The 13,166-nt window shown below is 49.6% G+C and overlaps 1 protein-coding gene across 3 annotated transcripts in view; it reads left to right on the top strand.

Annotated features, from left to right (window-relative positions):
• The window catches only part of Gpr107 (G protein-coupled receptor 107), a 65,562-nt gene that overhangs the window by 37,018 nt on the left and 15,378 nt on the right, over positions 1–13,166 (top strand). For all 3 annotated transcript variants that reach the window (XR_005877073.1, XM_013124836.3, XM_040745010.1), the window contains exon 14: positions 1,664–1,707. Coding sequence is in view for 2 of the 3 variants with exons in the window: in XM_013124836.3 (XP_012980290.1) it covers positions 1,664–1,707 (44 nt within the window). In the remaining variant the exon portion in view is untranslated. The remainder of the gene's footprint in view (positions 1–1,663; positions 1,708–13,166) is intronic.

Genomic DNA, 13,166 nt, shown 5'->3' with positions numbered 1-13,166 from the left:
ACTGTCCTCAGGTAGTGGACCTTGCTGAGAAGCAGGAGTTAGGTCCTATTCTTATATTTTTGGTTGTGAGCCTAGCCTTTAATGGCTGAACCATCTCTCCAGCCTATAGGTCCTATTCTTAGTCTGTCTTTGGAACATTGAAGTACAAAGGTCCCAGATGAGCATTGTCTTAGTTACTTTTCTGTTCATTTTAAGGCAACTTAGAGAAGAGAGAATTTATTTGGGGCTTATGGCTTCAGAGGGTTAGAGTCCATAGCCATTGTAGCAGGGAGTATGGCAGCAGGCAGGCAGGCATGGCATAGAAATAGTAGTTGAGACCTCACATCTTGAAGCAGAAAGTGCTAACCCAACCTCAAAAGCCTCCCTCCGGTGACACACCCCCTCCAACAAGACCACACCTCCTATCCTTCCCAAACAGTTCCACCAACTGGGGAGGAAGTATTTAAGTGTATGAGTCTATGGAGTAGGGTGGGGAGAGCATTCTCATTTCAAACCACTGCAAGCATAGAGTCACCAAGCCACCAGTGCTCATTTCTTGTCACTTGATCACAACACTGAGAAGGTGCCCAGTGGCAATATTCCTTACAGTGCAGATCCTGAAAATCGCTGCAGGGGATGAGATTCCAATAAATCTAGAAGAAACAGCAGCAGTGGGCCAGTGAGATGGTTCAGTAGCGGCCAAGCCTATTGACCTGAGTTTGATCCTTAGAACCCACATGGGGGAAGGAGAAAAGCAATACCAAAGATTTAATTACAAATAAGTAGCACTATAAACTTCTGAAACACTTGATTCAGCCAGCCTTGGTTCAGCAGCGGCATAAACTGCCTTTATACTGGTAGCATTCTCGTGTTCTGTTTCTCATGAAGTTGCAGGTTCTTTCCTGAGGTTTTAGAAGTGATTTGTACGTAGGTAAGAGGGTCAGCATTAGAACAGGAACCCTGCCTGGGATCCCTGGCCCACTTCCCTTGTGCTTCCTTGTCTGTCTGTCAATTCAGGCTCTCCCCTGTGGCTGCGAGCTGCGCCTGCGGCGAGCTCTGCCCGCAGCTCCACGCCGTTCTCTTTTCCTGTCGTGTTCTTTCACTGTGTAGCCCTGGCTAGCCTGTTGCTCACTGTAGGTCACAGTGGTCTTGAACTGTCAGCAGGGCTCCTGTGTCAGCCTCCCATGTGTTGGGATTGCAGGTGTGCACCACAGTGCCTGACTGCATGGCATCTCTAATGTTAGTGTCCCCTGCCTAGAGCATAGTTGTCATCGCAGCACAGCCAGAAAAAGGCTGCCCGAGACTTTCCCAGAGCTGTAACTCTCTCCAAGTGCAGTGAGTTTACATAAAGCCCTAGACTCGCACAGCTGTTGGACCTCAATTTAGGAGTCAGCAGCTGCTTTCTCTTGGGTCATTCCTCCCTGGCCGGGCTGTGGAGTTAAGTGATGGTGTTTCCACTGCCCTTCCTGCTGGCCCTGATTCTGCCAGCAGAGGGCATCTTCACCTCAGCTTGAGCACCATAAATGGTCAATTGTGGACTGGCTTTAGGAAGGGTGCTGTACAGTCATCTGGTCCAACCCTTTGAGTTTACAATGGGGGTTCAGGTCCCAAGCTACTAGCGCCAGAAATAGAAGAGAATGCAGGCTCCTCTACTAACCTCTGCTCTCCAAATGGTTATTTTTAGGTCAATCAGACATTTACAAGAAGCCTCAGCCACAGATGGAAAAGGCAAGTTCCCTTGTGCTCCTTTGTGCCCCTCCCACTGCACTGGCATTTGTCCTGCTGAGAACGGGGATAGGTTCTGGCTCCCTAGCACCAGCTTCTGGGGGACAGAATCGGTGGGGTTTAGGGACTCCCTCTGGTGGGGCATCAGGGATGGTTTGGTGGGAAGCAGGTTACAGAGATGGAGAGAGCTGCACAGGGAGACCTGGGGCAGCAGCCCTGCGTCACTTCTGATGTCCATTGTGATTGTAGTATTCGCCGTTTTTTAAATGTTTTGTTTTTCAAGACAGGGTTTCTCTGTGTTGTCCTGGCTGTCTTGGAACTCACTCTGTAGACCAGGCTGGCCTTGAACTCTGAGATCTGCCTGCCTCTGCCTCCTGAGTGCTGGGAATAAGGTGTGTGCTACCACCACCTGGTCCAAGATCTTGACGTTTCAAAACCAAATCCAATAGAAAACCTTGTCTCGAGAGGGAATACTTGAGTCTGGGCAGGGTCAAGGGCACTGCTCCACAGGTAGTGGTGGCAGTGTGTGGCATCCTTCCCGTTACTGCAGCACACTGTGGGACTGGAGCATTGCCTGGTGTCCCAGAACTCTACTGTTTCAACTCCAGGCAGTTTTGCTTTTCCATCTATGTTGCAGAGAGTGACCAGTGTTTCTGGTCTGCCCAGTTTGTGGCCTGGCCTACCAGGTGGAGGAACAGTGCTCTTGGAGCACATGAAATTGCTTACCCGACTTCATTCCAGGGATTCATCACTGAGCATTTTGCTTTGTTTTTGTTAGAAAATTGTGGATTCATTTTAGAATATGTGAAAAATAATATACTAGCTGCAAATCATTTCATAGACTTGATCATTTACATCAAGTTATTTCACTTTGGGGGCTTATTTTGTGTTTGTTCATTTTTAAAGATTTATTTATCTTTTTATGTACATTGGGATTTTACCTGCATGTATGTCTGTGTGAGTGTGCCAGATCCCCTGAGCTGCCATGTGGGTGCTGGGAATTGAACCCGCGTCCTTTGAAAGAGCAGTCTCTAGTCCTGTTCTGTTTTTGGTGTTGAGATTGAAAGACATGTGCTTTGCCACTGGGCTGCACACCCATACCGCCCCCCATGTCCAATTGTTTATTGGATCACATGACTCCTGGCTTTGAGGTTTCACTTCACTTCAAGACCTGAGTGTGCTCACTGAGTTATTTATGTCCTGTTCAGCTTGGACCCAGACTAGCCCATCCAGCTGTCCAGGCTCCTGCAGCTCTGGGCAGCCCTGTATAGGAGACACTGCTCTGGGCAGAGTCCAGTTAAGACCAGTGGCCTCCACAGGTGCCTAATGCTTGCTTTGTTCTCTCCAGTGCTAAGGTACAGCCTCTCTGTCATGTGTTTTCTCTTCTTTCCTTCTGAAGGCCTTTGACACCTCCCTGTGCCCCACGCCCTCAGCAGCACATTCTTCTCAGCCAGTGACTTCCCAGACAGGGGCAGAGCCCACCTGCCTCCTGCAGTAAGCAGAAGAGAGCACAGGGAACAAATAGTGTAGACATGGGGCTCTGAGGAAGCACCTGCCCCGGACGAAAGCCTGCCTCGCTATGTTGGGCTGCTCTGAGCCCATTGTTCAGCTGTTCCGTGTATATTGTACTAGAAGGCGACTCGCTGCTGTTCCATGTATATGATACTAAAGGCAACTCACTGCTTTGGTAACTTAATGCGTAGGGAGTTCCTAAATGTATTAAGATGAGACACTTTGTGTCTTTAAATTTTATTTGTGTAGCTGGCATTGGTGGCACACACCTTTAATCCCAGCACTCAGGAGACAGAGGCAGGTGGATCTCTGTGAGTTGGAGGCCAGCCTGGTCTACAGAGTAAGTTCCAGGACAGCCTCCAAAACAATACTGAGAAACCCTGTCTTGAAAAATGAAAAAAACAAAAACAATTTATTTGTGTTGTTGTTCTGCCTGCAGATAGGCTATATGACAGAGTTACAGACAGTTGTGAGCTGCCATGTGGGTACTGGGAATTGAACCTGGGAAGAGTAGCCAGTGCTCATAACTGCTAAGCCATCACTCCAGTGCCTAGGCCTTTCTTTCCTGTTTGTCTGTTTTTTGGGACAGGTCACACTGGGCAGGACTGGCTGTCTCATTGAGCTTCTTGCCTTGCATATTTTGGTGTCTGTAAATTAAGATCCACCATCTTCCTTCTGCTGCTTATCCTTCTAGCCCCTCTGCGGTCCGCCTTCCCCATGTTGTCCTCCATCTTGTGTTAAGATCCCACACGGATCTTAGCAGAGGATGACAAGAAAGGGCTTGGCCTAGGGTAGGTTCTCAACCTTGCTAACACTAAGACTCCTTAATACAGTTCCTCATGTTGTGGTACTCCCCCAACCATAGCATTATTTTCATTGTTACTTCCTTAGTGTAATTTTGCTACTGTTAGGAATCGTAAATATCCTAGTGAAGGGATCTCAACTCCCAGATTGAGAACCTTTGATCTAGACCAAGGACACGAGGTCTTTCCCATGTCTTCCACCAGGTGGCGGTATGAGACTTCTACACTTGTATCAGCAGCCCTGCTTCCCAGCTATGAGGAAGTGCATGTACAGAGCCCCTAACCCTACAGAAGGGCAAGAGATGGATGAGTCTTCTCTGTAACGAGTTTTGAGCTGATCTACAAGTGTGTGCTTCACTTTGTTCTTTGAAAAACAACTTCCAGAGTCAAGGAGGCTGTGTTCCCTCAGTGGAAGCCCCCACAAAGAAGCATGGGACCAGTAGTCTGCTAGCAGGCCAGGGTCAGTGTCACCATGGTGTGGCCTTGCCTGAGGGGTGGGCACTGTGTCCTGCAGACCTTTGGTCACCCTCTGTGGGAAGGTCTGCTCTGGGATCTGGAGGCGCATGGTCACGTGGAGCCTGGCGTTCCGCTGCCTCTGCTCGGCTCGTCACCTGATCTCAGCAGTGACTCGGCATGTGTAGGTGCAGTGCAGGCTGAGCAAGCGCGAAAACGCTGTTGGTGCGGCTTTCAAGAGTGTGCTGGGCTCGTATGCATCCCTTTGTCTGGATTCCCTTTGACTGAACCTAGGGAAGAACAGGGACCGTTAAGGAGAAGCTGCCTGAGCCCTGCCGTTTGCTTTTCCTCCGCACACTGAGGGCTCTCAGGCATCTGTTGTTGGAATCTACAGCCTTTGAGGGGCACAGTGGTTGCCCGTGCTCTAGCTTCCTGCTAAGATCTGCTGGCTGCTTGGCCCCGGAACCTGCCGCCTTCTCTCTCCATTCTCTCTATGGCGTCATTACCTGACAGGAGTGACTTGGGAATATACTGCACTACTTGATTGATGAGCCCTGCCTCTAGTCATCTGGTTTTTTGCCTTCTGTTCCTGAGGGAAAGGCAGAGGAGCTTTCCGTTTTACATGTGCTTCAGAATTGTGGTGTGATTGGATGCTGCAGGCTGATGGAGGCGTGGCCTCATTCTGAGTAACTGTCATGTTCAGAAAGGAACCTGGGCCATAGGGCATCGTTTTGGCACTCTCAGGGCTCTTTGGGTCACATTGGCTTCATGGCCTGACATCATGGTGTCTTAGTCACTGTTCTGTGAAGAGACATCATGACCACAGCACCTCTTATAAAGGAAAACATTAAATGGGGGCTTGCTTACAGTTTCAGAGGTTTAGGTCATTATCATCCTAGCAGGGGGCATGGTGGCAGACATGGTGCTGGGGAAATAGCTGAGAACTACATCCTGATCCACAGACAGAGAATAAGAGAGAGCCTGGGCCCGCATGGCCTTTTGAAACCTCCAAGTCCACTCCCAGTGGCACACCTCCAACAAGGCCACATCTATATGAGCCTATGGGAACCATTCTTACTCAAACCGCCACACGTAGCTCTTGCTCTGGGTACCTCACTGATGTGCAGAAGTGTTCCCAGGTCAAATAGTGATGCCTGTGTGGGATCAGGGCAGCAGCCCCACACCACAGCTACCTTCAAGTTCTTTATTTTATGTTCTGTACATGGGTGTGTGTGTGTATACGATATACATGCCTGTGTGTGTGTGTGTGTATGTGTATACGATATACATGTCTGTGTGTGTGTATGTATACGATATACATGCCTGTGTATGTGTGTACGATATACATGCCTGTGTGTATGTGTGTACAATATACATGCCTGTGTGTGTGTGTGTATGTATGTATACGATATACATGCCTGGTGCCCTCGAAGGCCAGAAAAGGGCATCAGGTCCCCTGGAACTGGAGTTACACACTGGGAGCTGCTCCATGGGTGCAGAGAACCAACTGAGGTCCTCTTCAAGAGCAGTGGGTGCTCTTAACTTCAGAGTCATCTCTCCAGCCAAGCCACCAAATTCTTCCCTGGCACCTACCTGTGGGTGGCCCAGGCTTGTGTCCTTTCAGAATGTCTGCGATGCTATAGCAGGTGCTGTTCTCAAGTCTCAGGCCCGAGTGCCTGTTTTATCTGCAGTGTGGACGAATGGAGAGGAAGCACACGCGGCACTGTGAGCGGTGGGTCACAAGCCATGTGTCTGGAGAAGGGACAGCCGCTCGTGTCGCTCAGAAATGAGGGAAGTGAGCATGCCATAGAGGAAACAGCTGGCAGTGTTTACTGCCAGGATACAAGTTGTGCTTTTGAGTACAGAGCACAGCACAGGAAAGCTCACAGCTGCCATGAGCATGTGTGTCCTAGTTCTTCAAACGCTCCAGGGTGTGCAGAAGGAGCACTATACCAGTGTTTGAGTTGCTTAAGAAAGCTTCAGTGTCTGAGAGAGTCGTGCCACTCACTGAAACAGTGTGCTCCATTTCATACGTGACACCTGACGGGTGGCATCACAGGCAGACGGGGCAAGACTTCAAAAGGCAGAATCAGGGCCCGTGAAGCATAACAGCAATGAGGACACTTGTGTTTATTAGATATGTCTGCTAGTCCCCGTAGCCTTCTGGCGAGGAGCTGTTTTATTTGGGCATGTGCATGAAAAGCCTTCAGTGTGCACTATAAGACGACTCTGCCAAGCATTAATTCTTGTTTTCACTCTCACATCCCTGTGCATGCTGCTTAGCAGAACTTTTCTGGGCAGTGGATCTGTTGGAACATTTAGGAAGATACAGACCTCCTGTGTCTACTTGAGGTTGTTTGTTTGATTTTCATTCCGCCTCTGTGTGCTTGTATGCACCATGACATGCAGGTGGAGGCCATAGGGTTTCTCAGGGCTCAGCTCTTATGTGCTGGGGGTCTCCACCTGCGACAGGAACACTCTGGGATTGCAGGTGGGCAGCAGCTGCATCCAGCTTCCTGTGTCCTGGGGCCTCTAACCTCACGGCTTCCTGCTTGTTCAGCAGGTGCTTTACCCACTGAACCATCCCCAGTCCTAGGTGTTGGTTTTTGAGTCAGGATTATGCCTTAGCCCAGGCTGACCTAGATTTCACTCTGGTCCAGAACCCATGGTGATGCTTCTACCTCAGCCCCACAAGTGCTGGGATTACAGGTGTGAGTAGCACATCTGGCTGTGTGAAGCTTTTTGTGTCCACTAACCCTGAGATGTGTTCAGCTCTCTCCCCCTATGCTGTGATTTGAGTGGGAACACAGCATGATTGCAGTGTGAGTCTCCCTGCTTGGGTGTTTCCTGGGGAGACTTAAACATCTATTCACCTGAGATGAGGAAGTCATAGGAAAACCAGAGAAGCAGTTCAGTCCAGTGTGGGGAACTAGCAACATTACTGGAGTTGCACAGAAGAGCTTGGGTGGCTTGCAGATGGCAAGATCACCAAGGAGTCCCTCCCAGTCTTGTTTACTCCTTATTTAGGGGCAGTTGGAATCCTGGGAGAGGAGAGGCCTGGTGTCCTCCATTGGAAAACAGTAGGTCTGCTTTCCTGAGGGTCTCAGTGGGTCATCACTACTCTGTCACTGCAATGGTCATATCCAGCCCAGAGGAAACATTGCCCCTCTCAGGACTGACCTCCAGAACAGTCACTGCCAGATTTTCACAGCCTGCCTGTTACCTCCCCTCTTGCTGTGTTCACGCCTCCACGGGCCACCCTTTGTGGCATCCATGGTCTCCTTGGTTTTGCTGCTTGGGGAGGTATACAGGCAGCACTAGCCCTGAGCTGGTTCTGAGCATCCAGTTCTGTGCTGTCCACGGGTTTCCATGATCGTGCAGCTGTCAGCACTGTCCATTGACGTCTCCTGACTTCCCTGTGGAAACTGAGCCCTCCCCACTTCCCAGTGCCCTCCCCACTTCCCAGTGCCCTCCCTACTCCCCAGTGCCCTCCCCACTCCCCAGTGCCCTCCCCACTCCCCAGTGCCCTCCCCACTCCCCAGTGCCCTCCCCACTCCCCAGTGCCCTCCCCCACTCCCCAGTGCTGGCTCCTGCAGAGCCACCGCCACTGCCTGCCTCCTACCTTTACCCATGCGGCTCTCTGGGGCCTAATGCTCGTGTCATCTGTACTGCTCGCCTTATTGTGCCCGTCTTGTCCCACTAGCACAGTGTCCTAAAGTTGGGCCCGAGTTTCCTGCCTTTTTGGTGTTGAATAACATTGCACTGTGTGCGTCTACCTCTTCACTCACCATCCATGTGTTGAGGGTCACTTGAGTTGCTGTCACCTTTTGGTTATGGTGAACTTGGGTGTGCATACGCCTGTTTAGGTCCGCTGAGTTGTTTTTGTCTGCTTAAAGGTGGCGGTTTTTTTGTTTGTTTGTTTGTTTGTTTTTGCTTTTTACGAGACAGGGTTTCTCTGTATTGTTTCGGAGGCTATCGGTCCAGCCCAGCCTCGAACGCACAAAGATCCGCCTGCCTCTGCCTCCCGAGTGCTGGGATTAAAGGCGTGCGCCACCAACGCCCGGCTAAAGGTGGCGTTTTTGAATCTCATGGTACCCCTGCATCAGTTTGCCAAAGTGTCTGCACCATTACACATTCTTGGGAGGGTCCCATGTTGGATCCTGACTCTTCCATATCATCACCAACACTTGTTATTTTCTAGAATTTTCAGTGTGTCTCAAGGATTGAACTGAGGCTTCCAGTGCTCAGCGCTCTCCCCCCCCCAGGGGGTTTATATCTACAGCCCATTTTTTGTTTTATGTTGCTGTATTTGCCATCTGTTCTAGTTTTATTTCTGTTGCTGTCCCGGTAAAAATAATGTCCTGGTAAAAAGCTTTTAGGGCAGAAAAAGAATTTAGGTTTACAGTTCCAGGCTATAGTCCATTATTGGGGAAAGTCAAGGCAGGAATTTAAAACAGCACATCATACATTCACAATAGAGAGCAGGAGAAGCGCACAGACCCCTGCTTGCTGGCTTGCTTTTGCTGGCTTTCTCACGCTGTTCTGAACCTCCTACATAGAGGATGGTGCCTCTCACAATGGGCGGGGTCTTCCCAAATCACTTGTCAGTCAAGATAGTCTCCCACGAACCAACCTAACCCAGACTCACTGAGACTCTCCCTCCAGGTGAGGCTTTGCCACAACAGATGGTTAAACCTTTCGAGCTTTAGAATCACCATGGAAACAAATCTCAGGGCATGTCTGTGAGGGATTATCTAGAGTAAGTTATGGTGGGAAGATCTACTCTAAATGTGGGGACCACCATCCCGGGACTGGGGTTCCAGGTTGCATAAGAAGGAGAAGAAGCTTCCTAACTGCAGACACAGTGACCAGTGACACTGCCACCATGCCTTCCATGCTGTGATGGAGCAGTTACTTTGTGGCAGCAATGACAAGTAGCTACAGCTTTCTAGTGAGTGTGAAGTGACATTTCAGTGCACCATTGATTTGCATTTTGCTAGTCATTAGTGGTGCTATACATATTTCCAGGAGCTTATTGGCCATTAGTATATTTTCTTGGGAAAAATGTCATTTCAAGTAATTTGTCCATGTTTTCACTGGATCATGCTGTGTTTTAGATGTGACTCTGTCCCCCAAGGATCTATGTGCTGGAGCCTGGTCCATGGTGTGATACTCAAGAGACGGAATCTTTAGGAGATGGGCCTGGTCGAAGGTGACTGGGTCTACACAAGGAATGCCTGCTTCTTCTGGGGCGTGTGTTTGTAGTTTCACAGGAACACAATTTTGTTTTCGTTTTTTTTTACATTTATTTGTGTGTTTGTATGTATGTGTGTGCCGTGGCACATGTGTAGTGTCAGAGGACAATGCGTAGGAGTCAGTTCTCTCCTTGTACCTTGTGGGTCCTGGGCAACTGAACTTTTGACTGCAGTCACCTATGCCCACTGAGTCGTCTTGCTGGCCCCAGAACACAATGTTAAAAACCCACCCGATACCCCCTTGAGTGCCTTTCCCACCCTCACTATTCACCGCTGGTGCATGCTGTTTCCATTTTGAGCCATGTATCAGGAGGTGTGGAATCAGGCTGTGCGACATCCAGATCTGAGAACTACAGGCCTTCTTTCCTCTAAAGCCCCAGCCTCGAGCTACACAGCTGAGCTTGTTTGTGATGCTGTCATTATCGCAGGGTCTTCTGGTTGTCCTAGGCAGGTGACTACCATTGTACCCTTGGGGCAGCTGTCTGCCTTGCACATAGAGACGATAGCACAGTCACTTGCCACTCTGGAGCTCTACTCTGGTAGAGGAATTTCAGTGGTAGGTGCTGTGCTGCTGGAGCAAGCCATTGGCTGTTGGAGGGAACTGGTTCATGTTGCTGTTTAGTTTTGACTGTGTATGTGTGCTTATGCTCATGGGTATGCCCCTGGAGCTGAAGTTAGAGGGAGGTGTAGCTGTCTGATGTGAATTCTGGGAATTGGATCTTTTGCAAGAACAATGTGCCCTTAATTGCTGAGTGATTCCTCCAGCGCTCATACTGCTATCTTAGCTTTTTTTTTTCTTCAAAGAAACAGGATCTCTTGTAGCCAAGGATAGCCTCGACTCAACTATGTAGCCAAGGCTGACCTTGAACTTCTGATCCTTCTGCCTCTATCACATCCATGTGCTGGGATTATAGACCTATACCACCACACCCATTTCTGTGCATGCTGAGGCTGAGAATCAAACCCTGGGCTTTGTGCCACTAGACAACTTAACTCAGCTGTATCCCCATGCTTTTATAAATAAGATTGTATTTGACAGTGGCCATGACTGTCTATTGGTGGCTTTCTTTGCCCTGCAGTGGCAGAGTTGGGTAGTCACAGAGATTTTGGGGTCCACAGAGCCTAACATCTGCTATCCTGCCCTGCATAGACACAGTTTGCCACCCCCAGCTACTCTCAACATTTAAGAGATGTCATGCTTCAGACCAAAGTGTGCACTAGTACTGACTGCGGTCTGTTCTTGTACTCCAGCGTGGTGGCCATAGCTGTGCTTTTTAGGCTGCTCTGCTGTCCTGCCTCACCTGTCGTGTGGGACTGTGTACTTCTCCTAACTAGTTAGTGTCTGGTGTGGGACTAGTTAAGTTCTCCTTAACTAGTTAGTATCTGGTGTGGGACTGTGTACTTCTCCTAACTAGTTAGTGTCTGGCGTGGGACTGTGTACTTCTCCTAACTAGTTAGTGTCTGGTGTGGGACTGTGTACTTCTCCTAACTAGTTAGTGTCATGTGGGGACTGTGTACTTCTCCTAACTAGTTAGTGTCATGTGGGACTGTGTACTTCTCCTAACTAGTTAGTGTCTGGTGTGGGACTAGTTAAGTTCTCCTTGACTAGTTAGTGTCTGGTGTGGGACTGTGTACTTCTCCTAACTAGTTAGTGTCTGGTATGGGACTAGTTAAGCTCTCCTTGACTAGTTAGTGTCTGGTTTGGGACTGTGTACTTCTCCTAACTAGTTAGTGTCATGTGGGACTGTGTACTTCTTCTTAACCAGATGCCCTTGAACATGGAACAGAGCTCTGATTTGGTGGATTTGTAAGCACATTCTTCCCCTGCTCTTTCGATGAGTGTCTCTTTGCAACAGGCTTGTCCAGCCTCAGTTTTCACTTTCCAAGTAGGAGCCATGATGCTGTGGGCAGCGAGTGAGAGCTGTTGCCAGAGGAAGCCTAGAGCGTCCAGCTGGAAGCTCTCAGGGAAGAGGCCAAGAGAAGAGGGGACCACCCAACCATACTTCTTTCTGAGCCTCCCTCTCCGCTGTGGGGACAGCCCTGGAGCTGGGTGCAGCCTGGCTGTGTGATTGCCTGCCCTCTAGTGCCTTGGTATACACTGTTGTTGATGGCTGGCTATTGGACCCTGTCACCTAGAGCAGGAGAGGTAAAGACATGAATTTCTTGATTTGGTCGCAGAACATTGTTACCTTCCTTTTGTCCCTGTGTAGCTAAGGACATCAGAGCCCTCTGGTCAGAGGTCTGGAGCTGCTCGCCAGGGTTCTCTCGGCTTCCCGCAGCCTGAGCAGAGCTGCCTGCAGACCCGTTCTCCCCAGCGCTGTCCTGGGAGCACAAAAGTGTGCTCGTTTCTCTTGTGACTCACAGTGGTGTGGCCTCTGAAAGCCTCAGGGGCTCTGTCCTGCTCTCATACAAGCCGTTGTCTGCTTCTTACAGGGCTCCTGCGGCTGCCACATTCTGGGTGCAGTTGTTTAGGTGTGAGGTTACCTGGGTAGTTGAGACTTCCTCATATTGTCAAAGGGTTCAGGACCCTAGATAAGTCTCAAGCACAGCTCAGAGAGTAATAGGAAGAATATGTCATAACACCAGTTTAAAACAGGGATATTTAATGTGTTATACACCAAAAACTTGGTTTTTTTTTTTTACCCCTTAGACAATACCTGAATTGTTATCAACTCATATCTCCTAACACTCTGAAATAATTAATCCCGTACTTAATAAGAAATGCCATCCTGGGGTCATGCACACAGTCCGGAGCCCAGGGGCTTCTCAAGCACAGGCTGAGAAGCAGCAGATGGCACCGCTTCATTGAGTGTCAGGAGCTCAGTGTGCCCCCACTGCCTGCGTCTTTCCCCGGGGGCCACTGGCATGTCTCAGGACTGCGGCTCGCTCTTCCTGATGACTGCATAGTCCAGGAGGGTTGGGCTCTCTTTCCCAGGGATTGTTGCCTGCATTGGTGGCCTGTGTTATCAAGCGGGCAGAATGTGACCTTCATCCTAGCTCCCTGCTGGTTGGAGCTGCTGTGGAGAGCTGAGAGTGACGTGCGCTCAGGCTTGACTGCAGTCTCTGCTGTGTCCATCTGATGAGCTCATTCTCTGCAGCTACACGCTGTGAGCGGAGAGGTGCGGGCGCTGACAGCCAGTCTCGACCAGCCCTGTGTACCCCTCCTTGAGCAGTGCTGATGTTGGGGTCTGGAGTCGAAGGGAAGAAGGAACAGGAAATGAGCATTGCACTTCCCTGCCCTGTGGTCTTTGACTTTTTTTTTTTTTTTTTTTTTTTTGAGGCAGGTTTTAACTTTAATGCCTGGGCTAATCACGAATTTCTAGACTAGAGATTCTCACTTCAGCTTCCTGAGAAGCTGTGGCTATTTCTAGGCCTGAGCCACTTGTCCAGCTGGTCCACTTTCATTTCTGTCATTGAAGGCTTGGTCTGGTGCAGATGC

This window comes from Mesocricetus auratus, unplaced genomic scaffold (genome assembly GCF_017639785.1).
Source record: "Mesocricetus auratus isolate SY011 unplaced genomic scaffold, BCM_Maur_2.0 Super-Scaffold_100004, whole genome shotgun sequence".
NCBI classification, from domain to species: domain Eukaryota; kingdom Metazoa; phylum Chordata; class Mammalia; order Rodentia; family Cricetidae; genus Mesocricetus; species Mesocricetus auratus.
The sequence above is the reverse complement of the archived record's forward strand: the minus strand, read 5'-3'. Positions and strand labels throughout refer to the sequence as shown.